The following is a 26,413-nucleotide window of genomic DNA, read 5'->3' as shown; positions in this document are numbered from 1 at the left end:
CAGCTGCGCTTTCATGGTCACCTGGTGCGCTGTTCTGGGCCTGACACAGCTCACCGCGTACTGGGTCCTCAGGACCAGTGGGCTGGTCAAGATGCCTGGAATTATGGGGCACGGTCCTGGCACAAGCCTGGGTGGTGGTCATCAGGAGGCCAAGCATTACAAGGCCAAAGTTGACGCAGCAAAGCTCCCGTACCTGACCTTCCTGTTGCAGCTTCTTCAGACTTGTAACTTCTTTAAAACATTGTTTGTTTGTTTTTTGGGAGGTGGCTCTGTGTCTATCTTTAACCAGAATTTGCTTTGTTTGGATTGATTAAGCAGGTGAACACATTTAATTCTTGGCCTATAATTGTCCAACAATTGTTTGCCTCATGGAGGCATAAAACCACCAGGTTTTAGTTCTAGTTTTTCTTAAAGCTGATTTAAAAGATGGGGAGGTTTTAAGTGTAGATGTCAAAATAATGCATTTAAAAGATTCTCTGCTCTGTATTTGACAGAAGTCCTCTCATGAACAGTAAGGATGTATTTTATATGTTCAGTGGCAGCTGTAGAAACATCAGCCATATACAATAATGACATAAAATAGTAGCGGAACTCTCCACTGAGTTTAGTTTATCTGATTTTTTTAATTTTGTGATATTTGCATTTCATGACTTTCTATGAATATTAACAGGGTCTAAGATGAAATAAATCAAAGTTTCCATGTCATGCATTAGGGCATTTCTGTCACATGTCGTGGAAATGACTAAAGAAAAAAAGAGTGATGAGAAAGTGTCAGGAATGTCCTGTAACCACAAGGAAAAGCTCTGCCTTCCTGACTCTCTTCCTGCTCCTCGACAGAGGAGGCGGAGTCTTCCTGAGCAGAGGGAGGACTCTCGTGTTTCTGTTCATTAGCTCTCACAGGCTGCAAACACACCACACTCATACCGGCTCCCTGGCTGTAGTACTGAAGATCCAACCTGCTTCATCCAGAGCAACTCACAACTGTCGTGCTTAAAAGTCCTCTCCTGTCTCCTAGAGCTGACGATCTCTGCCTGACTCGTAAACATCATGTAAGTAAACTTTACATTGTCTTGTTTGAACAGATCTCAGTGCCTGTAGACATGGGGTTGTGAGTGTGTGCTTTTAAAGGGGGGAGGGCTTGTTGCTCTGGCAGCAAACTATCACACTTCAGGGTGATATTTGACTCAATTATTTCTCTCAATATGTCTTCCTTTATGGCATGGTTATCTCCATATTTAACTGTGTTTTTTAGAGTACCGTGTACAAGGATCAGCTTATGGCTTAACTATAACTGTCTGAAAATGGCACAAAGCAAGTAAAATACCCAATTATGATTCAGTTGACCACTGCCTCTTTCTGTGTCTCTCCCTGAGCTTCCTCGTCCTTGAGACAGAATGCCAAAATCTAAAAATACAGGTCTTGATTATAACATTTGGCAGCTCTACTCTGGGACTATTTTCCTTCTCTGAGCCCTCTCAGCTGTGAAAGGGTGAGAGGCTGTGTGCCATGCTGACAGTGGATTTAAATGTAACAATGACATGCATGAAAGTGGATTTTATTTCTCATGCTCCTGGATTAGTTTGACAGGACAACAGAAGCTCTAATACCTTATAGCAGAGAGAGCATGTCCTACCTGCCTCTTTGTTTTTGTGTAAACAAAACAAAGATGCATGTGACAGGCTTAGGTCAACAAACACACATTTACTCCCTTGATTTAACCTGGTCTGCTTGCAGCCCTCCAACACACCTTCAACACAAGACTCAGCCCAAAACAAACACCTTTATAAACACAAAAGTGCCTGCAGTATACATAGTTTAATCCTTATTTACCATGTCATTGTATAAGGGGCCATTAGAGATATTTCTCCTTTCAGGTATGTGGAAATATCTCTAAGATGTCGGGGATCTCCAGGACACAGATTGAAAAACACTGCTCCATAAGTCATTTTGCAAAAATATGACTCAGAAACTCCCACCACTGAGTGGTCACAGAAAAACAACACTGCTTTCTTTTGGCGCTGACACAAAAAGGAAATTGATAAGATAAATTCAGAGTACGGGAATTCCACCGCCAGGGGTCTCTCAGTTGAAACAGTGACTAAAGATGATGAGGGTAGCAGGGAATTATGGGAATGGATTCCCTGCCACTCATACCCAAGAATTTTGAATAGACTATTGTCAAAAAGAATGGAGGGATGCTTCTGTGATAGAACTTTCAGCCAATGAAAAATCAACCCCAAGAAAGCAGCAGAAAGCACGAGTTAGATACAGCAACAGAACAGCATTTTTGTCAGTTTCAGCTTTCTGAGAAGGTGTTAAGTTTGGTGTTTTCACCACGACAAGTCCCATTAGAGCAGTAAAAATTCAGATTTTTTTTAATTTACAGTGCTTGAAAATGATTTTAATAATGCCAGTGAACAAATATGTATGTGTGTGTATATATATATATATATATATATATATATATATTTAACAGAAGTTTAGTCATTCTTGGTGAATTTGTATGGCTCAGTAGAAAAAAATCTACATAACAGAACCTTTATTACAGAGAAACCTTTTACAATCAGATCTTGAAACAATTCAGCATTATTGTGTAACAATATAACTCAGCACATGCTTTTGTCCAAAGAGATAGATGGACGTTGATGGCATTAAGGACCCACACTGGATACCAGTGTTTATTTTGACAGACATTTTTAATTTCAGTCTTTTGATTACATGTCTTTTAGTTTTAGTCACATTTTCATCATTTCTACCCTTTCTAGTTTGAGTCTAGTTTTAGTCCAAGCATTAATTCTCTTGCCTAAATCTGGTACCAAATCATGGTAGCGTGTTCTATGTACTCTGCCAAACCTGGGGTCCCTGCTTTCTACAGCTGGGAGGCAGAATAGATACAGCTGCATTGTTTTTTGACAGATTTACCCACAGTGGAGAAATATCGTGGTTTTTGACTGTCTAAAAAAAACTAAATTACATTGGTCTAGTTTTAATCATCTTGATGAAAATTAAACTTACTTTTAGTCAGTTATAGTCATCACACATCTATCTTTTGATAGTCTTATTTTTTTCGCCATGGAAAAAAAGGCTGTCGATGAGCATTTTTAGTCATAGTTTTAGTTGATAAAATTAACACTGCTGGATACTGAACATACCCAGACCAGAATTCAAAACCCCAATCGGGTAAACTTACAGATACTTTCAGGAGTTTTTGGTTGGTTATGGACAGAATGAATTTAGCTTTGAGGCCATTCTATGACCATCAGCATAAAGATTGATTATTTCATAAATAAACAGCTTGAAACTACTGCTACATGGCAGATTTCAAATGAGATGATTGATTGTGTACTGCAGAAACTGCAAGTATTCAATTCATACATTTAGTTGACATTTTCAACAGAAAAGCTCTTGACGGCTAACTGACTGTTAAAGGAGGCAGGATGAGATTTTTTATGAAATTATACATGCATGTTTTGTCTAGAGGGCACTAAAATCCACAAACTAAGACTTCCTTAAAGAAACTATGAACTGAACATACAAAAAGAGGATGACGAGAACTTACATGATATAAAAGACACATGCAATGTTAAATAAATGCCTCAAATCAGTGTGCATATACACTAGTAGCTATTATTGTAAACTTTGCAGATATAATTACATAATAATTAGTTAAAATAAATGAGGCTCTAAGCAGTGTTTTCCATGAACAGTGTATGTAAACATTTGGTCTGAGCAAGTTCATGGAGTACACCCACTAATTTTTCTCCATAGATTATATTTACTTGAATTCAGAGTATACCCACTTTTGCACAAACCACTACACCCATGCCTAAAGGGAAAATTCCTCCACCTATCCTCTCCTTGCACTTCATTTGTCCCCAAACCCTGCTATCTCACTATTTAAAAGTCCTGATCCATTTTAATGAACTTGGTTCCTCATCAGCCTTTCTCAGTGTGTCTGGGTTCCATTTTCCTCCAGTGCAATGATTCTAACAATACCAACAACAGCATTACTCAAATACTTGTTTTCTATATCAGTAACCTCTGTTGTTAAATGATACTGTTAACAGGGCGAGATCTGCAGTTTGAGTGTAAACTTAAGACTTGGAGGCCCCTTTAACGCGTTAAAATCCAATTTTTGATTGGAAATAACAGGCATACGGCCTGGGACAACAACAACAACAAAAAAAGAAGATTTTATTGGTAGAAACTCTTTTTAATTTTGAAGAATGAGTTATGTTTAATTAGGGGACAGGAGGCCAACCTCAACTCCACCTCTTTTCTTGTTATTAGGTGACTTAAAGTTAGCTTGAGACATTAACATCCATCCTGTGTAACTTGATAAAGGTGGCAAGCAAGCAGTGAATGCACCCTAATGCATTCAGAGGCCATCTCAGACCACATACAGAGGTGGTCTGGTAGTGCAAATGCTCATGTGTCCTGGTCGGCATTAAGGATCGTCCCCTCAGCGGGGAGAACAATGCTGCCTCCTGATGGGTGTAAATGATTCGGTCTTTTCTAACTGGCTGGTGTGTCTTTGCATGTTGGCCAGGGAAGTGTATTCAGACGTCAAGTACTCAATGGTGACGCAACATGTGAATGCCAGTACTTCTGTGCTATCAACTTATCAGATCACTCAGATTGAATGGTAATCAAAGGTGTCAACAGCTTCGCTGGTTTTACATAGCTATCTAGCACTGATGACCTTTTACTGTTTGTGTCATGAGCCCAATTCACAGTGTCATTTGAGGCTGTGATATTACCTCCCTGTGATCCCCTTTGTCGATCTTTGAGGGTTGTTAAAGGCATTACAGAGGCGAAACAGGATCCACTGAGTCAGCGTGGGAATGCAGCACTGAACATGTAGGAATATCTGTGGAGCTCCCACTGAACCATGCTCTCTCATGCTCATGCACTGCACTAAAACACTGTCACTGACAGATGAGGTATACATAATATTCATGCCCTTGGGGTATCAATGTGAATGCATCGAGGCAAACTGGTGTCAAATCTTTATTACAGCACTGTCCTGCACCAGTGCTTTGCATCATGCAAGTAGCACGGATAGCATGGATAAGTTTTGGCATCTGCTTTTAAGTGTTCCTTTTTGGATTTCAGGGAGATTTAAGGTCTATGGCAGGCCTATTCAATTAGTGGCCCGGGGGCCACATGCGGCCCAGAACCAACCCCCAAGTGGCCCAGACTGTGGTCGTGCCAGAGATGCAGAGGGCAACCTGTTTCGCAAGTTTTCATAAACTCCCACAGTATTTCAGACGGTGAATGCAACACGCCGCGTAGCCTAACAACAGTCTACCTACAATGCACTGCAATGTTATGAAGCCTGGCTAGCGATGCTGACAGAAGTAGCCCCAAAATACCAAGCATAAAACATGTACTTCAACTGTAGCTACAACTGTGCAGATTTAGTTTTAATGCACTTTAAGACATGCCTGGGTAAGATTTGACCAAAATTATTGTTTACAGAATTTCATTTCATTTTTTCATTCTATTAATTTTGTTTTTATTCAAGTGGGAAAAAAATCATTTCTAGTACCTCAGGTTATGTTCAAATACAGCTCTGTTGTTGTTTTCTTATGCACTTTTTGATGTGCCTTTGCTATGTTGCCAAATTTAAAAGGGAGACTGAGTAAAAAGTGCACATTTTTCATCAAACTGAGATGTATTGGTTCCAAATTTGACATTACCAGCTGCTTAATTGAAGCTGAACATGTCTGGCTGGGCTATATTTCTTGATTTTAAAATGGCCCAGTTGAATTTGTAATTGAATAGCCCTGCTCTATGGTGTCTCAAGGCCTCTTGAGGTGAACGCTGTCTCCTTGCTCACCCCCGTATAGTTCTCCCAGTTGGTCCAGCTTCATATAGCCTCACCCAAACTAAAATACCACATTATGTGATGGGCTGTTCCTTCATGGCCATCACGGTTAGTGACTTGGTGGTACTGCCCCCTCAGTGTGTTAACATTTGTCCACCTGCCTGTTATATTTCAGTCAAAGAGCAGATTGAAAGTCATGGAAAACCAAGTCAGAAATTAAACTGTTCCAGGAGCAGCAGGAGAAGACATAGTCATTTGTTTTATTCCAACAAGTAAAAGTTCAATACATTTCAATAAACACACAGCTACTTTTAAGTAAAAAAAAATCTACCAAGTCCTCCCACCCTGTCTGTATAGAGACAAAGTTCAACTTCTCTTTTAAAGCCTGTATGTACAGAGGAGGGACAAGAATGTGTAGGGCTCATAACATAATGGCCGTTGGCTAAAACAAACAGAAACATAGTTTTCCATGGCTGCTCTTTGGACCTGCAGCACCTCTCTCTCTGACAGGCCAGAAGTAATCATTGATAGGGTAGGGTTGGAAAAAAGAGTCCAGTATGTGAGAGCGTTTTCACACGTGAGTGCAAAGAAAGAGAGGGTGTCAGTGTGCATGTGGGCCCTTTCTGGTGACAAATCACTGAAGACCTGTCAGAGCATGACAGCTTTTCCTGTTGAACACCAAAGCTGATTTTTAGGTCAATCAATCAATCAATAAGGTTCATTGATCACATACAGTCATGTCGTTTACATAAACTTCTGTAGCAGTGAATTAGTATCAGTAATGCAATGACTAAACTTTCATTGGTCAGGGTTAGGCGAGTAGTTGTCACAGCAGTGGTTCGGGTATTTCCCCTGAAGTGACCTTAGTAAACAAATGTGGGGGTGTGTGACTCTGTAACTGAATGAGGACAGCAGTGTGTGATTGATTGCCTCCACGCCTCCCAAGTCTGGAATGTGCTCATCAACTCCACATTGCACTCTGTGTTTACCTTTCAGCTCTACTTTTACAGCATATAGATCGCCTGGTTTGAATACTTACTGTTTATTTACAATGACCTTAGCAGGGATTTTTCTTTAATGCCGCGTTTTTGTCAAAAAAACAAAAAAACAAACAAAAACAAAAAAAAACAAATAAATAAATAAACAGAAATGATGTTCCATCCATGCATCCTCATAACGTGAAGTATAACAATCACAAACTGGTTTATTGATCTTATTATTATGGGGTTTTTATCCTTGGTTTATAGAAGCCACTGAATCCAGTTCTGGTTCTTTCTTTTCTCTGCCTATCATCACTGGTTTTGCAAAAGTTTTCTGCCCATCAAAATGAAGTTCTAGCTTGTTGCTAGTGTTAATTTACTTAACTAATAATATGAATTAAAATGTTCGTCAGCTACCTTTTTTCTGTGAAGACAGACTAGACTGAAACTAGCTAAAAATAGATCTTTGATGTTAAAAACTGTTACAAAAAGTGCATTTGATTTTCAACCAGGAGACTAAAACAAGACTAAAATATCTGACCTCAACTGTTGGATTCAAAATCTACAATATTTCTGCACTGTGTCAAAACACAGGCAGAGGTGAGAGCGCATTCAATGGATTATCCTAAATATATGAAATATGATATAGTGACCAATTACAGTAGTTAAAGTATTGATAGTGCATTGATTAAAATAGTTTACTTTTGCAATATAAAAACATGGCTGATTAAATTAGTTCAAAGAAAATAACTGTTTCAACTACAAGTAGACTAAATTTTAGGGACTTTGGGTAAGACTGGAATGATTGTTTTTCACTTTCAAGAGTAAAATGACTTATGTACGACTAAATTTAATAGGAATTTTTATAAAAAGATTAAAAGCCCTTGCACACTAGACTTTCTTCATGCAAAAAATTCACACTTTTTGTGCATGTTGCATGTAGCGAGTCAATGCAAGCTTTCACACCAGCAATGTAATTTCACCATGCTAAATTTTGGGCTGAGTTTTTGTCAAACCACGTACGAAGTTTTCCTGACCAATCAAAATATATGGACCAACCAAGAATGATGCAAAAACCTTACTTTAACTTCTATTTCAATGCATCTCAGTTTACCAGAGGATGGGGCAAACACTATAGACTTTTGCAGCATGTATTGTTTTGTAGACCAGCATTATTTTTTGGAGACATGGCGCTCCTGATTTGCACAGAAAGATATGTCAAAATTCATCTCTGAATTTTGTGCATTTAAATCCCATGCAGTTAAATCCCATGGCCCTAGATGTGCTGAGGCCTAAATTAATTCTGGTAGTTGCTGCCACAAGCACGCTCCTGGAGGTCAAACACTTTTTCCATTATAATAATATAGAAAATATCATTTTACAGACTCACCTCACCTCCACATTCCACATGCTTCATCTGTCCTGCACATTCCAGAGCAAATTTTCCTCTTTTGAGTCATTCTTTGAATTTCCACAGCACAGACCTGTCTCTGATGGCACGCCTCAATCCATGTGGAGCAGACGAACACAAAAATGGACAAGAATGCCCAGAGCATCCAGCCAGTTTCAAAATACAACATAATAAACGGACTCCCAATTGTAAATCTCAACACTTTATCAACATTATGTCACAGCCGGGGGCACAAACCATGAGTCATCAGTGGGTCAGAGGGCCACAGTGATAATATGACGCCATGAGTGAGATAAGTTAATGTTGGAAGCAGGAAACACAGGATTTAGTGGGACACTTCTCATCCTTTATAACAAATATAAAACTTTTCATTTCCTAATTTACTCAGCCATAGTAGAAGCAAAAATAATCATGGGATTATATCAGAGGGAATTGCAAATATTCTTCAGAAAGGGAAAGTGACCTGATGCTTAAGATGCAATTTTCACTCAGGTTCCTATCACATGATCTCTCAATCCTGTGTGAACTTGTAGTTCTCCCATGATCTCTCATCTCCAGGGCTTTGCTTCGCTGCAAAAAATATATTCAGAGGGCCAGGGCATGCAAAGCAGCTACAGCACAAATGCTACAGACACATCTGTAAAGAAATCAATGCTAAGTGGCAGTGATGAAAATCAGTTATGTTTTGGCATTATATAAAAACATTTTGAGGAGTTTCTAGGCTGTTTGAATATCATAATATCAGTCATACTGTAGCTGTGTTAAAGGAAGCACAGTTAAAAGATTTATGTTTGACTCTCTGGGATGGAGTTCTCTTGATTCCATTTTATACACAAAGGCCATTAAAAATGTGATAACTAATTTATTTAGAATCTTTTTTTTCTGTGGAATATGGACCAATTAAATTAATAAGAAATGTTTAGCATCTTTGTTTCTGCAGCTATCTTCAGTTTTCTCAAATAAGACACTGCCACCAGCTAAATACGTTTTTCTTTAACACACACATGCACAGATATGATGTCTACATTCATGGATGCGTAGTTGAACATGCACACATGAGACAGGATTTCATTGTTCCCTTCCTCATCCCACCGCTGGGTGTATTTGTGCATGGATGTGTGTGTGTGTGTGTGTGTGTGTGTGTATTTCCTGGGGCCACAGACGCAGACAGTGGCGGGCAGAGGTGGAGTGGGTGGGTGGATGGGGGTTAAGGGGAGACCGGCAGATGAGGAGAGAGGGGGGAGGGCCGTACAAAGATGGAGCTGGATGCTATAATAACTCCTTATGGTTCAGTGCATATTTTTGTGTACTTGTCTAGACTTTAGTGGGTATAAGAGTTGCATAACCTCGCAGTCCAACATGTCAGTCATGCATAACGTTGAAGTTCTCATGAAGCAGAAAGCAGATCCAGAAGAGTCCGCTTTCTTTTATTGACTTATTGTAATGTTGACCTTTGACTTCCTCATATACTTGAATATCAATAACCACACACCAAAAACAACACAGCTGAACAAAGGTAAGAATAAACAGTGAAGAATTATATTCATACACATAAATAAACACATGGCACAAATATACGTTAAAAAGCCTATACATAGCTTTATGTATATACAACCATCAAGGATTAACAATGTACACTGTCTATAGTGGTCCAACTGTTTCTATAAGATGTATACATAAGACAATGGTGCAGTATTGTTGATTGCAAAGGCTGCCGGGAAAGTTGTTGAATGATTAAAGCTTGGGAAGGAGATTTTCCTGGGAAACATTTATGTTTTGGCTGTGTAATTTTCTTTACATCCCGACAGCTATGAATAAATCAAATAACCTGACTGCCAAATAGACTATTGTATTCCACATTCATTGGATAAAGCTCCCATAGAAAGCATTTGGAAAAAGGGCAGGACTTGCAAAAAATTCAGGGAAGGTTTTTGAAGGAAAGTTCCTGCCACATTCATGACGGGCCAATCAGAGCAGCAAGCCAAAATGATGTTGTGTGCATGCACTTCTCTTGAGATCACGGGTTATCGTAGGTGCTTCTGTGTGAATAGAATTAACGCCAAGGCCGGTCAGGAGACACGCAAAAACGCCTTCACTGCCAAGACAAGCTTACGGTGTGGCTCTTTGCTCTTGTTTTAAAGAGAAATGTGGTCCAGCTCTGATTAAACTGCTGCTTTCCTACAGCTACATCTGAGCTAAAAGCTACCCCAGCAGCACCCATTGGATATACTGGCAAACCCCACCCATAATGACTGCAAACCCATGTCGAAGCATGCCAGGAAAAGAGTGAAAAACATATTTTCCACCATGAAAAGCTTTAGGTGTTGTTTCACTCTTTTTTCATGTAGAAATGTGGTCCAGTTCTGATCAACTACCATTATGTCGTAGCTACATCTGAGCTAATCACTGCACTGGAGGCAGCCATTGCAAACGGCTTGTTCAACTAAACCCCGCCCATAGCTGCTGCCTTGTTCTCCTCAAGTGGCGTTGATTGATCATAGCAGTGCACGGTTTGGCACAAATGTTGTGAATTGGAGCTTTTCAAGATGGATTTGCCTGAAGACAGAGAGGAAGTCTGGCAAACCCATCTGCTTTGCAAGGTTAGCATCACTGTGTGCATTTACTCATCGTAAATGCAGCTGAGTGTTAAAGAGGAACCACCTTGGTGGTGGTGAGATTGTATGAGAGCAACTGAGCATGGACCTTGTGATTAGAAGAGCTCAGGAGTGGCAATCCATTACTTTGGTGTATTATTCAAAATGTTTTGGGCTCATGACTGCACCCCCCTCAGTGTGGTGCCCTAGGTGACTGCCTATTTCACCTATGCCGAGAACCAGCCCCACCATAATGCCATTATCTGGAGGCATGCAATCTAATAAAACAGCTTTGCCATCTCCTTTTGTGTTAAATATCTAACAGAACCACCAAGTATGACAACTCTGATTGGCTTAACAACAAAGGCAATAAGGAGTACTAACCAATCAGAGGCAGAGTCTTGCCTTTGCCATGCTGAAGGGAAAAAGTAAAGCATATTACTGAAAGATGAGTTTCAGAGAAGTTTGTGTCTGCATTTTCCATGCACTAAACTGTAGCTTGACTAAATTGTCAATGTAAATGCATTAGTGATATTCCGGCAAATAATTTCACCATTGATTAGTCTATAGTTGACCAGTCAAAAGTCAAGAAAACTTGGTCAAAATTGAGCATTTATTTAAGTTGGTTTGCAGAATGTGGCCAACGTTAGCAACTCTAGCAAGGCCGGCTTTGAATCAGGTTAATGTTCACACATCTGTTATGGATTTTCTGGCTCAAAATAAAGCTAAACTATGCTTTTCTTATGAATTTTGATCTGTTACCAGTTCAACATAGGGTTAAAGAGGCCCAAAGTGGTAGAAAATCGTATAAATTAGTTTACCTGACTGGTAATTCTGGTGTCGTCTACCTGGGGATTTAACTTTAACCTTTCAGCCAGCATCCCTAAAATGTCTGGCTGAATGCATAGACCAATGCAATCTTTTTTGTACTGCAAGGGTGGCCTGGGTATTTTTGAGATTGAAAACTTTAAATTTCAAGCAAACATCTGCTGGTTTCTCCAAATTGGTATATTATAGTTTTCACTTTATTTTTTAAACAAAAGAAGATGTCAAACACAGTAGATGTATTGATATAAAAAAGCTGGTTATTTTTCTGCTTTTTAATATTAAGAGCTCTGTAACACAAAGATGCAAAATTTGAAGCAATTTAAAGATGTGAAGAGTCTACAGGTTAATATTTTATGAATCAGTCAATCAGCTTTTATTTAAGTGCCAATAGGCAGCAAAACTGTCTCATAATACCTCCCAGAAACCTGGAGCGAAACCAGACACAGCCATCTGCCACGACCTGCTGAATGGAGGGATGGTTAACATTAATGACTTTTTACAGTCTTGTGTGCCGGCTGTTCTTTATAGTCTGTTTCTGTTTGGAGGCCGATCCAAACCAACACTGGTTAATTGCAGTGCAGCTGCTGTAGCAGATTCAGCTCTCTGAGCTGGCACCAGGACTTTATTTTCTGCTGGGAATTCTCAATGATTTCTGCAGATGATAGGAGCCCACAGTGGGTCTTTGGAGATTGTGGGTGCCAAAAACCTTGGAGGTTTCCACGGGACTGTTGGGTATAGAAACCAGGGGCTGTGTTTGGGAGCTTCTCCTGACATTCTTTTATCAGCACAGTTTTCAGCCTGCTTAGCTACAGGGCTGCATGAAACCAAGCTGTTCAGCTTCCTGTCTGTATGCAGACTCAGTATGAAATGAGCAGCATGGCCAGGTCTGATGTCTGTCCAGCCCTGTGTGGTGAGATCAGAGCATTAAGGGTTGAAGCCCGTGAGATCTGGAGCTCTGCTGCTCCTCTCTGTCTTTATTAAGTGTGTTTGGAGCTCTTTAAATCAGCCCTAGTGGGGAGTGGCTGATAACCTTTTGAACTCTCCTTTAAGCTTTTTATTGACTAAAACCTGAAGCTAGAGTGTCCCGGTGGGCTGCTGGGCTGACGTTTGTGTTGTAGCTCATTGGTTAATCCTCAGCTATTGGCCTATTTCTTACCAGAGTAGATTTCTATTCCATCGGTCAGTACAGAAACTAATCATCCATGTCTTCATGCATTCTTTTTTAAATGTATGCAGACATGGTAAACTTGCTATAAAGAGGACTGTCATAAAGTTTTTCTTATTTGTGATTTCCTAGGCCCAGTATGAACTTTGTTTGTAGTGGTTGGATGTGGCAGTGGCATTCTTGAGATACCAAGAATTTAACACATTTTCATGGTAAGCCAGTGTTTTCATTTCAAGATAATGTGATAATTAAGTCAAGATCATGTGAGAACAGCCTAAATTTACACACACAGGGAAATTACATGAAATAACATGTATGTATGCATGTCGTCTCACGCTTCCTTAACACAGTCCTGCAGCTCTCTCTACATCTTGCTTCACAAGCCACAGCATTGTTTAGAGCAGCATGACAAAGAGGAAAACCAGTGAGTCCAAGTGGCCAGAAATAGATGGGCTGAGGTCACTGTGTTTCAGGGACAACCTGCTGGTCAGTCACACTCGGACACAGTCAGAGGCAAACACTCCAGCAGTGTGCATTTGTTTGTTTTTCTCACACATTTCCTGTTGTGAAATGCGTCATTGCTTCCTGCTTGTCCCTCCAGTGGGCAACAAACCAAAGAAATCACTGCTGACTAACTGCCCACCTATATCCCCCCCGTGCATACTCTCGGCCACTGTGACTTTTCCAAATGGTATTTAAGTGACACAGATTCTTGATACTTTATTTGCTAATGTCTCGCTGGACATTTTCCCTAAGAAAGATACTCAGAGCTAGAGTCATAACCCCAATTCCAAAAAAGTTGGGGCATTGTGTAAAATGTAACTAAAAAGATTGCAATGATTTGCAAATCTCATAAACCATATTTCATTCCCAGTAGAACTTAAAAAACATAAGATGTTGATGCTAATGGACATTTTACCATTTCATGAGAAATATTAGCTAATATAGGGAATTACATGGCAGCAACAAATCTCATTGTTTGTGGTCTTTGGACCTTAAGGTGTCATGGAATAAAAAATAGAAGTTATTGTCCGTCAACACAGTTCACTGTGCCACAAATGCAAGTTAAAGCTGACAGAACTTTGTGAACACAGTCCAGAATTACTGCTGTCTCCTCTGGGCCAAAGCTTATTTAAAATGGACTGAGGCAAAATGGAAAACTGTTCTGTGGTCAGAGGAGAGGGCTTGTTATCAGCACAGGTCAAAAGCCTGCATATCTAATAGTATGGGGTTGCATTAGTGTATATTGCATGGGCAGCTTACACACGTGAAAGGCGCTATCAATGCTGAAAAGTATAAAGAGGTTTATAAAACGTTTCAGCAAGACAATGCTAAACCACATACCAAGCTGGAGTGTCTGCTGTCCAGACTTTTCACCAATAGAAAACATTTGGAGCATCATTAAACGGGAGATCTTGTAAAGAAGACACAGGAATGTTCAGCAGCTAGAATCCTACATCAGAAAAGAATGGGAAAACATTCCTCTCCCAAAACTCCTGCAACCGGTCTCCTTGCTTCACAGACTTTTAAAGACTGTGGCTAAAAGAGGAGGTGATGCTACACAGTGGAAAACACGGCCCTGTCCCTACTTTTTTTTAGATGTGTTGCTGCAGCCAAACTCAAAATGAGCTAATGTTTCTCATGAAATGGAAAAATGTCTCAGTTTCAACATTTGATGTGTTGTTTATGTTCTATTGTGCATTAAATATGGTTTTATGAGATTTACAAATCATTGCATTCTGTTTTTATTTACATTTTTCACAGTGCCCAAACTTTTTGGAAATTTGGGTTGTAAATTAAACTTCTTAGTTTATCCTCTCTCCTTTTTGATTGTTGTATTTTACAGGATTCATGTCACATGTTCTCTGCTGGGTCAGTGTCTGCTGGGACCAAGGCCAACATGATCCACCAGACCAGAGTCATAGAACAAACATGAACCAACTTGTTCCTTTTACACAAAGTTTGGACTCTTTGAGTAATGCAACTTCCTGTTTCAGTTGTGTTAGGAATAATTTCCAGGAATTAAATTTCTTTTAACTTCTGCTAAGTACTGGTTCCTCTTCTGTAGCTCTTTGTTGTGTATAACTGAATAACTTAGTGTTAGAAAACATTGGAAAGTCAAACAGCTACAAGTCGCTGGCTCTCCCTGTAATTACACTTAAGAAGGCTGGTTGCAAAGTGACCAAAGTCAGCTGTGGTCAAACTTAGTCATCGCTTCCTCCAGCTGGAGCTTCCCCTGCATCCTCTTTCAACATCTCTGCTCACAGAGATCATAACAGTAATGCTGACGCTTTAATCTTTCCTTTATGTCTCATATATGTCTCATTTTACTTGCAGAATGAAATCCAACCTCCTTCTCTCACACACAGCAGACATCATGAAACATCATTACCCACTAATATGGTGGTTGGAAAGCTGAATGTAAAAAACAGTCATGCTAACACAGTGGTTAGCATATTTTTTATGATAATTGAACAGAGCAAGTTTCCATTGCGGGATAAAAATATCATTCCTGGGTCTGTCACTGTGGTCGGGGCCTGTGGTGTGCTTGTCTCTTTGGGAGAAATCAGCTGTGCAGAACATGAATGGAAAGCAAAAGATGGAAAGTTGGAAAAAAACAAGACTAAGGGGAGATGTTTTTGTTTCCTTAGAAGGTTATTTCTCACACACAGAGACTCACATAGATCTGTAGGCTCATGATGTAGCTTGATCATTTCAGAAACCGTCTGATGGCAGGCAGAGGTACAACACTACTGTTTGTGCAAACAATAGTCCCACTGCAGAGGAGCTTTGTAGCTGTCTGACCCTGAACAATGAGAACGATGAATATTGTCTGAAATGACACTGTTTATTTCTGTGTGATTGAAAGGGAACAATCCAAGCTGACAATACAACACGTAGACAGACGCCTCTTCTAAGAGCCAAGTAGTAAAGAAAGAAGGTAACTGAGCATGCATGCATTTATTCATGGCTATCTGAATCCTCAAAGGAAAGCTGCTTTAGTATCATTTACCTCATTTATTTATTTCAAGCTCTAAATATGACAAAACCATCTTTTTTGTCAGCGTACGGTGCATTAAGACACCTTCATTTTTTTTCACTTTTGCTATGTTGCAGCCTGATGCTACAGTTCAATTCGTCTTTCTTCTCATCAGTCTATATTTAGTAACCCATAATGACAAAGTGAATCAGAATTTTCAAATGTTTGCAAATTTAGTAAAAATAAAAAACTGAAATATCAAATTTGCTTAAGTATTTAGACCAGTGATACTCAACATGTGGCTCTTTTGTGGTGATCTGTGGCTCTTTTATGGCTTAATTTGAAATATTATTCCCCCAGAAAACCTTAAAAATGGAAACTTTGACCTCAGAAATTATCCATTGCAAGTCACATTGATCAGTTTGTTTCCCACACTTGACTTTAATTGTCAACCTTTATTTTTTGTCTGTAGATGTCCATTGCAATTATTTGCTTTTTTTTTTGCCACTTTAATCCATTTTTACTGCTTGAAGTCTAATTCTGTAACTTCTTTTTGACAATTTTTGCCATTATTATCGATTATCGCCCCATCTTCCCCAGTGTTTAACTCTTTCATCCTAGTTTTTGCTCTTTTTGCCACTTTTCACTGTTTGCTGCTTTTTGCCCATTCTCCCATCTTTTGCTTTCTATTGCCCATTTAAGTCACTTTTCAGTCATTTTTTTGTCATGTTTTTGCCACTTTCTGACTATTTTTGCCACCTGCAACCCATTTTTGTGTCACTTCTCACCCATATTTTGCCACTTTCTGCCCTTTTTGTCACTTTCACCCAGTTTTTGGCATTTTAACATGTACGTTTCCCTTTTTCCCTTTTTTTCCCTGCTTTTTGACTATTTTGCCCCCTTTATCTTATTTTTATTGCCACTTTAACCCATTTTTGCTACTTTTCACCACTTAGATTGTGACTCTTGCAAGGATGTTTTTCAACAATTTAACTCTTTGGTTGTCCAAGGTTGAGTAACACTGATTTAGACTCTTTGCCAAAATGTATAACTTCTGTTTTCACTTTGTCATATTGGGGTAATATAGAATAATGAGAATATTTTTTCAGCTGTAGCATCAGGGTGCAACATAAAAAAATTTTGTAAAAAATTGAAGGGGGTCTGAATACTTTCAGAATGCTAGATGTGCTCTTATAACACTTTTTATTAATATCTTTACACACAGTAGGGTCTTAAATTTCACTTTCAACCTAAAGAACACCCTAATGTTTTTTAAAGATTTTAATGGAAATGAAAAAGTCTCCTGGAAAACGAAAAAAGAAAAGCACTCAGAACCACCATAAATAGGTCTTCTTCCACAACACTGGCCCGTTGAAAAGACAGTCTCAGAGTAAAATGTATATTATGGATGCATGTGTCCATTCATAGTAACCTCATTCTGTGGAAAGACTTCACCCGAAACAGTTTAGACATCTTTCAGGTCCAAGAAACCACAACCAATTCAGGTTTAGTGCTGTGGCCTTTTCATTCTCTCCACACGGGCTCGACAGAAGAAAAACATCCCTTAGTCCTGATTTAGAGCCTTTTCACATCCACCAAAAAGACCAATTTCTTTAAAAACAGCCCACCTTTGGCCAGATAGTCATTGTGGTACAAGGATATGACACAAATATTTTGATAGAGGTCCCAAATGAAAGTGCAATGGTCTAAAAAGTGTACACTCTGGCCTGGCCTCCTCTCTGAGCTTTAACCACAATATAAAATAATATTATTCGAAAAGGCTCCATCCCTGCCTTAACATGATTACTTTGGTGGACAAATCAGGATGAATCACGGACAAAAAAGGAGGGTGGGGGGTGGGGGTTGTTTGAATAATGGGACATCTCAGTGTTTTAGGTCTTAACATTCATAAGAGAGCTGTGTGCATGCAAACACTTAAGTCCCACCCACACAAAACCCTCCTAGCTGATAACTGTAATCCTGTGATCCTGTCTATGTGTACCTGACTATACACAGCAATTTAACCATGGATACTCATGGCTCAACTAGAAAAAAGTCTTTGAACTGCTGAATATATTCATAATGCATGGTAAGGACTAAACCATGAAAAAATAATAGCTAAATACACTCATGATCACAATATTAGGTACACCTCCTCTACTGCTCATAACACAAATATTAAATAAGTTCAAGTAAACTGCAGCAACCATTGCATGCAGTCATGAAGGCATGGTAAAGATGATGTATTAAAGTTTAAACTGAGCTGAAGAATGGGGAAGAAAGGTAATTAAACTGAGTTTGAATGGCTATTGTTGTTGGCTCCAGACAGACTGGTCTGAGTATTTCACAAACTACTGATCTACCATTGCACAACCATCTCTTGGGTTTAGAGAGAATGGTCTAAAAAAAGATAAAAATTTCCAGGGAATGGAAGCTCTCCTGGCAAAAATGTCTCATTGGTAGTGGAGGTTGGACAAGAGTGACCAGGCTGGTTCAGGCAGTTAAAAGGCAACACTTACTCAAATAAGCACTTGTTCCTGCTCAGGTTTGCACAAGAGCAACTCTTCCATTCATTCCCAACAATTCTAATTGTCTTCAGGGGGCAATTCAAGGCACTTAGAACAGCGAAGTCACAAGAAGCAAAAAGAGAAATAAGAGTCAGTAGATGGTAGTAAAGTATGGGCAAAAGTCTATAAAAAAATCACAACTAAGGTATAAAAACATAGATGTAAGAATAAAGTAGTTTTTACAAAGAGGTCTGGATGCACAACAGGTCAGACCTTTTGAGGTATTTGTGTCAGCTTAGAACATGAAACAGGCTACAATGCACACAGTCTCTGCAAAATAAGATAAAAGAACATTGGAAAAATGTCGCCAGGTCTGAGTCTCAATTGCTGCAAAGCATTCTAATAGTAAGATCAAAATCCGGCATCAACAAGAAAGCTGTAATCTTGCAAAGCCATTAGGCCTGATTCTGTATCTGTAATCCGGTGTTTCATCTTGCAAAGTTTTAGTCTGAAATGCCTGCTCCCTTTCAGAATGATCTGACTAAGCAGCATTACTCAAGTTGAAAGAGACAGTAGGTACAGGTAGGGTATAGTTGCACTGCAAGCCTATAAAGGATTAGCTATGCTATGCCCATCTTTATATGCAAACAGTGGCTTGGACTGACCAGTTAGTGGTCAAGTTGCATTATTGTTTGTACTTAGAGTCAGATTTTTAAGAAACAACAGTGAGTTGATTTCAAAAGCTCTGTAGATGTCTCTATAGAATCAGTGGGCTCCTAAAGCCGAGTCAAAACAAGTTTATTCATCTCCTCCTAATGACCTTTAATCCCTTTAAAGACCAAAAGTCCCCGTCGTGATGATGTCACATTACGTGTACGTCCTCTCCAGTGGGTTTCTGTCTTTCTGTACCTGAAACTGACTGAACAGTCTCTCCTTTGTTTCATTTCCTCTCTCCTCTATATTGAGCTCTGTTTTTGTCATAATAGTATTTTTTCTCTCTCCTCTACATATAGTCCCCAGAGGTCTGCCTAAAGGCTTTTGATGGCTTGGTGCTGTTTTGGGTAATGCAAATGTGTTTGTAATTTAAGCTATTTTAAACTCTCCTTTGGTGTGTCACATGGCTGAGATGAAAGCGGACTGGGGACTGTGTGTGCAGCTCCAAAAAGTGGGCGAATGTGTGTCCAAGTCTAAGCTGTCATGGTCGCTTTAGCTCTTTTCTCCTTGCTGCTGGTCGGCCGTTCAGAGGAGATGAGAGGGGAGAGAAGGAGGAGAGAGAGGGGGCAGATTTGGGGGAAACAGGGTCACATGTTGAGGAAGATGGCTATAAAAAGACTCATTAAAAATGTGTGGATAGATATGTTGGAGGTGAGGGTGGGGGAGGAGGGATACGGGCCCACAGACTGGGTGTGATGTAACCCTGGAGTGTAATGCTGTAAACGGTTAAGAAGAGGGGGGAGGGATGAGCTGTGGGGAGGAATAAAGGGGTATGGGGAGGTTGTTGTTTTTCTGGGAAATTAGATTTTAGAGAAAGGGTGAAAATAAATTAACATTGTGGGTTAGAAGAGCTTTGAACCCCCAACATTCAGAGAAATAATGAAGGAACTAAAGGGTACTAAGATGCAGAAAGAGGCAATACAATCACTTTCTGACACTCTTATTGTCTCAGAATAATTATTTCTAGGTCTGTCAAGATGATTCCCAGAAGGTCCACAGTTAGTTCAGTACTTTTTTTTTCAAATGTGATTAATTGCATGATTTATGTCCATTTAAACCATACAGGAAAATATAAGGCTGATCAGGCCACTTTCATACAGCTTACCTTCAAAGTAAAACCAATCTGATGTGCATTAAGACAAGCAAAGTCACTAAATATGCTTTAGGAGGAATTACAGCCAAAAGAAACCATTTATCATTCATCGGGGTGCTATAAATCGAGGAATCATTATTCTGCTTTTCCAGTATGTTTACCGTGTACTCTGTCATCTAAGGCTGAGTTCACACTGCAGGCCGTAATTCTGATCTTTTGTTCAGATCATGAAACCAATGTCACAATCCAGTTTTGGAAGCAAAAAATAACCCCACACCAGATGGACTGTTTACGTACATTCATTGCATGGATGTCTTTCACATTCATGTGAGAAACCTCCCTTAATGAGTGTCTGAGAAGGGCAGGACTTTAAAAAAATGCTCCGTAGGTGACTGGACGAACGATCTGTCTGTCACAGGCAAATCAGAGTGACAAGTCAAAATAGGGAAAGAGCTGGTGCTAGCAAAGTGTTTGCGAGTGGCTACAATTCAGCTTATCGGGAGACATGCAAAAATATCTCTGGTAAAAGAAGCTCACCGTGTGGCTGTTTGCCCTTGTTTTAATGAAAAATATAGTCAAAGTCTGCTTAAACTGCTGCTTTTCTACAGCTATATAAAGGCTGATCCGTACTGTGGCAGTCACCATTGTAAACACAGCCTTACAGTAAAGCTAAACCCCACCAGTATTGATACCAAACTCATGCTGAAACAGGTCATCAGAGGAGCAAATATCTTGTCGGTCATGAAAGATCTTTCAGTGTGGCTATTTGCTCTCATTATAAGACAGAATTGCTGTCCAGTTCTGATAAAACTACTGTTTTACAATCGCTACATCCAAGCTAACTGCTACACTGGAGGCAGCTGTTGCTAACAGCTCACAGTACAACAAAACCTGCCTGTAGTTACCGCCTCTTTCTCCTAAAATGATTCCTCTTTCAGTTCAGCACAAATGTTGAGGATTGGATTTTTGCAATTTTTGCTCGGCCGCAGTCTGGTTTGCAAAGTCAGCAAAATAGTAGAGTTTTTGAAAAGTTACAAAAAGTGAGATTATTGAAGGCATTCTGAGATAAATTATGATTAAAATTTGAGATCATCTGACAGCCCTTTATTTCCTTAAGATTCATAACAAGTTTCTTTTTCTGTGGCAACACTGTGTCCAAACAGGAAGTCCATCACTCTTAGTATCTGTCAGTAGAAAAATCCAAAATTACAAAGAAGAGTTTAATGCAAAACAGCAGAATTAGGAAATCGACAGCCCTTATTGTTATATTTCTAGGTTTTATACACTTAAAGCCTGCTTAATTATGACAAAAAATCATAACCACCATTATACAGACTGAAACTGAGATGATTATGAAACACAATTGTCGATTTTACATCTGCAACGTACTGATTTGTTGAACCAAGACACTCATTGCTTAAAAAACAAAGCAATAAAGGAAAATAAATGAGAAGAAAAGGCATAGATATGTAAAAAATATGCATATAAAAACACTGAATAAAGAAAACAATAACTATAATAGCCAAACTATAACGACAAATACTGCAACATTTACTACATCACAAAACCTTTGGTCAAAACAAGCATCACAGCAATCATTTATTCATGACTGTCTTGTTTTATTATTGCAGAAAGCCAAAATAGTGATCGAAAACATTTCCCCAGCCCTACTTAAAACCCACTGAGACAGCTAAAAGGTTAGAATATAAATTAAAACCCAATCAAAATGCTTCACTGAAATGAGACTAATCCTCCTTTATTTACTCTTGGTGACAGACTTTGTGTTTCCTCCTCTGTGATGAAGACAAAGAGCTAAATAAGAAGAGCAGTTGTGTGCACTATCTGTGTTTCCCGCTGAGCCTGACGCAAGTCAATGAAAAAAATTGCAGCTGTTTTGACCGTTGTCCTCCCCCCGACTCCTGAACTCCCCCACTGCTCTCCCTTTCAAAGAATTTTCATTTGAATTACAACCCGGCTCAGTGTTTTGTTGTGCTCAGAGGGGGGAGGGGTCCTATTGGTCAGAATCCCTTTCGCTTTAGACCAATGCTAGCGCACCTCCTGCCTCCCACCCCGCCTCCAGTGCCCCGCTGAGGCTCCCGGTCTGATGTGTGATTGGCCAGGCTGGGAGGAGCCAGTCTGATATTAAAGCCTGTCCCGTCTGCTCCACTTCAGTGTTGAAAAGAGTCGCTGTCTGTCAACTGGTGTGAGTGTGGGAGTGGGTGTGTGTGGAACAGTGTGTGGATGCTTTTGTTAATGAGTGGCTCACTGAAAACCGAGAGCTCTACCTTTATCTCACTTGGACTTCCATCTCTTTTTCGCCCTCTCCAGGACTGTGGGGCTGAGCGGCTGAGCAGCCGGCCGGCTTTCTGTGTCAGATGACAGCTGGAGAGGAGGACGGGCTTGACAGACGAGTTGGACAGAGATTGCAAACGGGATCATAGAGGCTGTCGTGTTGCAGGGGATCATTGCCAGCTGATACACCAGACTTGCATTTTGGATAAAGAGCTGCCCTCGCCTGCACTGTGGCTGACCGCTGACCCCGATCTGCAGCCTATCCTCCTTTTTGGGTCACCACTGAGCTAATAGATCTGGACCTGATGTGGAATTTGACCCCAGCTGACCCTTGCCTATGAGTAGCCTTTAACCAAGCCTGGACTGGGAAAATCGAAGGATAAAAGAACGAGAGGGGTGACAGAGAAGAAAGGAATAAGAAAAAGAGAAGTGAGAAAAGCAGCACAGCGACCGGTAAGGAAGTTAAAGGGAGCTTTGGGTGCAAGGGAGGGAGAAAGGGGGGAGAGTGGGAAGAAAAGAGAGAGTACAAAAGAGCTTTTTTCTTAAGCTTAGAGGGGACATGTGGGAGCTCCACTCTCACCCACCTCTCCTTCTGTCACTTCTAATGTTTGTCTCCAGCCTAACTTAAATCCTCTGTCCACATTATTTTGATTCCTTTAGATAACTTTTGGTTACTTTAGAAAAAGCCAAACCATCTCCAGTTTCCAAGCTCATATCTTTGGTTTTGCCCTCAAAAACTGTTTGACTGACAGAGAATCTGTTTTCTTTTCAGCATGCCGGTGGAAACGCTGCGGCCATCAGACGGCCATCTGGCCGGGGTTCCCTTCACCTCCGCCATGCCCTTCAGGATACTAAACAAGGGTCCGGACTACTTCCGTCGTCAGGCGGATCCTGGGGCTCGTAAACTGAGCGCTGTAGAACGTTTAGAGGCGGACAAGGCCAAATACGTAAAAAGCCAGCAGGTAGCCCTGACACGACAGGCTCCCATTAAACCACCAATCATCAGAAAGCCCCTCCTTCCTCCAGGAATGATGCTCCAATGCCAGATCAGCACTCCTCCAGCCCGCAAAGTTTCCCGATGCCCAGTTGATGTGGAGAACAGAGGAGGGAGAGAGGGGTCTGCAGGGAGGAGAGGACCTGCTCTTAACCTGGATATTCTCAATAATCTTATCAATGATGTATGCGATGGACCAGCACCATGCTCCCAGTCCTCTTCCTCCACCTCCCCCTCCTCATCCTCTCCATCATCAGGGGCTAAGAGCATTGGCAGCAGTCTGTCAGCAGAGCAGGAGCGGAGTAACCGACTCCTCAACAACCTCAAACCACTCAATCATTGCACCATCAACTCCTCCTCCACCTCCTCGTCTACATCCTCTCCTCTTAACAACAACCTCAAGACTCAGGCAGCAGAGCCAGCCCGCCGTCCACCCCCTGTCCCAGCACGAGCCCCTCGTATCGGGGTCCAAGCGCTCTACAGCGGCCCTAACTCAGTGACAGTGCGCAGGGTGGACGTCCGGCCTCAGGCTGAAATAAGGAAGCCTCAGAGGGCCCAGCTACAGCCCCTAATCAGGCCCAGACAGACTGCCCAGGGCCAGGTCGCTCACCCAAATGTCCCACCTCCTCCACCGCCTCAGAGCAAACCCCAACCTCAGCCCACTCAAACTCTGCCCCCACCTCCAGCCTACCCACCGCCCAGTCCCATGCTGGTCCGAGCTGGCATGATCCCCCCAGCTTCTCCCGCTTTCACCCGTATATCAAACGCCAGCTCTAAGGGATCCTCTCGTAAGCACCCATCCTTGCACCGCTCCAAGTCGGACCTGAGTGACCGTTACTCCCGCGCCACAGCCGACCTGGAGCGTTTCTTCAACTACTGCGGGCTGGACCCGGAGGAAGTGGAGGGCATGGGGGGAGTGGAGCTCTTCACAAGAGCCAACTCAGACATTGTGTCGGTGTCCAAGCTCCGCAGCGTCAGCACGCCTAGCTCGGAGGCTGACCGGGTCAGGGAGGATGGGGGAGATGAGGATGATGAGGACTCACCGGCTAGAGCCAATGAGCGCGTTCCCTACGGTATCTCGGTCATTGAGAGGAACGCTCGGGTCATCAAGTGGTTGTACGGGATTCGCCAGGCGAGGGATACTAATAATGCTGTCTCTAACGTATAGACTTGAAAAGACTTGAAACAGGGAAGCACTACGTTTTGTATGCATACATTTGTGTGAAGAAGGGGAGCCCATCTGTTCATGTTCTGCTGCCTTACATCACATTGTTATGGAAATGTCACATCAGTGGTTTTAACCCGGGCTGCAGGTCAGGACTGCTCCCCTGCTGGACTGAACGGACCATACCTTTCCCTCCTCCTTCACTTGATCTTTATAACAAAGCAATAATAGACTGGTATAAATGATGAATGAAGGCAAAGGATGCTTGTGATTTTCCCTCCTCATGTAAAGGTACTTAATTTGTGTAAGTGTGCGTGTGTTTGTACCAGAAATCTTAGCTGAACAAAGCAGAGCTGGCTGCAAACTGTGACAGACTCCGGCGCTGCACAGTGTTGTAACTGGTGAACGAGCTGAGAAGAGAAACACGTTGATACTGTGAACTTTCACGTAAAAATCTTTCATAAACACATTTGTATTTTAAAAGAATCATTTTGGCTGTAAGACTGTTAATATACATATTTATGTCAGCATGCAAGTAAACTGTTTTATACGTTCATTTTATCATCTCGATGAAGCACAGACATCACTCTCACGAAGATAATCACGACACAGATGCACATTCAGGTCAAGTACAGTAAATATGGCAGCAGCTGCACTAAGTACTGTCTGTATATCTTCCTTTAACATTTTTGTGTTTGCACCAGAAACAAGGTCACGTCTTGGATTATGCTACACTCACGCAGCAAGAGAAATCTGTTTACTGTGTATGTCTTGGAAATGAGAGCGTAAGCCATATAAGAGAGGATCTTACAAGTGGATGGTTAAAGTAAGTGTCACATGAATAAGTTATTTTGCCTCCACACAGAAGGACAGGGAAAAGACTGAGGAGGGCGTACTCATAAAGATGCTGTATAAGTGCTGTGGTTCAGGAAGTGTCTCAGGATCGACTAGGCAAAAATGGACCAATTAGGAAAATGTATTTTATAATATAAGACATCTATATGTACAGAATTCAATCTTTAAGTGCAATCTGATCATATCTGCTACAGTAACAGTAAATGTAGACTATGGTGTATTTATTTGACCTCCTTATTGTCACAGCAGGAGTGTAAGAGTCCCTCGCCCCCCCTCTGAGTCTTCTTTCTTTTTAACTTCAGGGTATTCAGTATGAGCACCAGCTTGTCTTTCCTCTTCGTACTTGTACCTAGAGCTCCGTGTAGTATCAGTCGGACCAGGACTGGAGAACAAGTCAGCTGATGTTGAACAAAGTGTGCAGTCTAACCCGGCACTGGTTGCCCAAAGAGTCTTCAATGAGAGATCCAAAATGCTTTACAATGGTGAATTCTTAACAGTTAATAAAAAAATGTTAGACTACGTCCTTGTTTGCTGTTTTTCTTTTTTCCTAGTCTTTAAAGGTGACTGTGAAAAAGAACCCGGTGCCAGCATATGGCAGCAGACAGCCACTCCTTTGATTCCTTTAGTGTTCAGGGATTTTATGAAGTGCTGCTGCCAAGACCTCGGTTCATTATCTGAAAAGCTGGTGCAGGTCCAGCTCAGTGAAGCAGGTGTTGGGTCTGTTAAATTGGATTTCAGCATGAATAACTGACACACAACAACCCTGGATTGTTTTTTCTTTTCTTTGATCCTGTTACATAAGTTGTAATATAAAAGTTTGCCACAAGCTGACTTCAGTCTAGAAGACTTTGGCACCTATGACCCACTCAAAAATTTGTGCCAGGATCTCTAAACCTTAGTCACAGCAATGCATGGGATACAATAATAATAATACAAGCTTTAGCTCTGATGCAGTGGTTCTCAGTTGGTGTGGCAAGGCACACTGGTGTTCCTTAAGGCAAGTTT

General features: G+C 40.9%; 1 protein-coding gene across 1 annotated transcript; it reads left to right on the top strand.

Moving 5' to 3' along the window:
• Positions 1-912: 912 nt before the first annotated feature.
• On the top strand, positions 913-25,887 carry wu:fa11c10 (protein FAM110A). Its single transcript, XM_041798376.1, has 3 exons — positions 913-1,049; positions 22,431-22,847; positions 23,167-25,887. The coding sequence occupies exon 3, from the start codon at positions 23,168-23,170 to the stop codon at positions 24,554-24,556; it is 1,389 nt and encodes a 462-aa protein (XP_041654310.1). The 5' UTR covers positions 913-1,049; positions 22,431-22,847; position 23,167; the 3' UTR covers positions 24,557-25,887.
• Positions 25,888-26,413: the final 526 nt, after the last annotated feature.

This window comes from Cheilinus undulatus, linkage group 11 (genome assembly GCF_018320785.1).
Source record: "Cheilinus undulatus linkage group 11, ASM1832078v1, whole genome shotgun sequence".
Classification (NCBI taxonomy): Eukaryota; Metazoa; Chordata; class Actinopteri; order Labriformes; family Labridae; genus Cheilinus; species Cheilinus undulatus.
The sequence above is the reverse complement of the archived record's forward strand: the minus strand, read 5'-3'. Positions and strand labels throughout refer to the sequence as shown.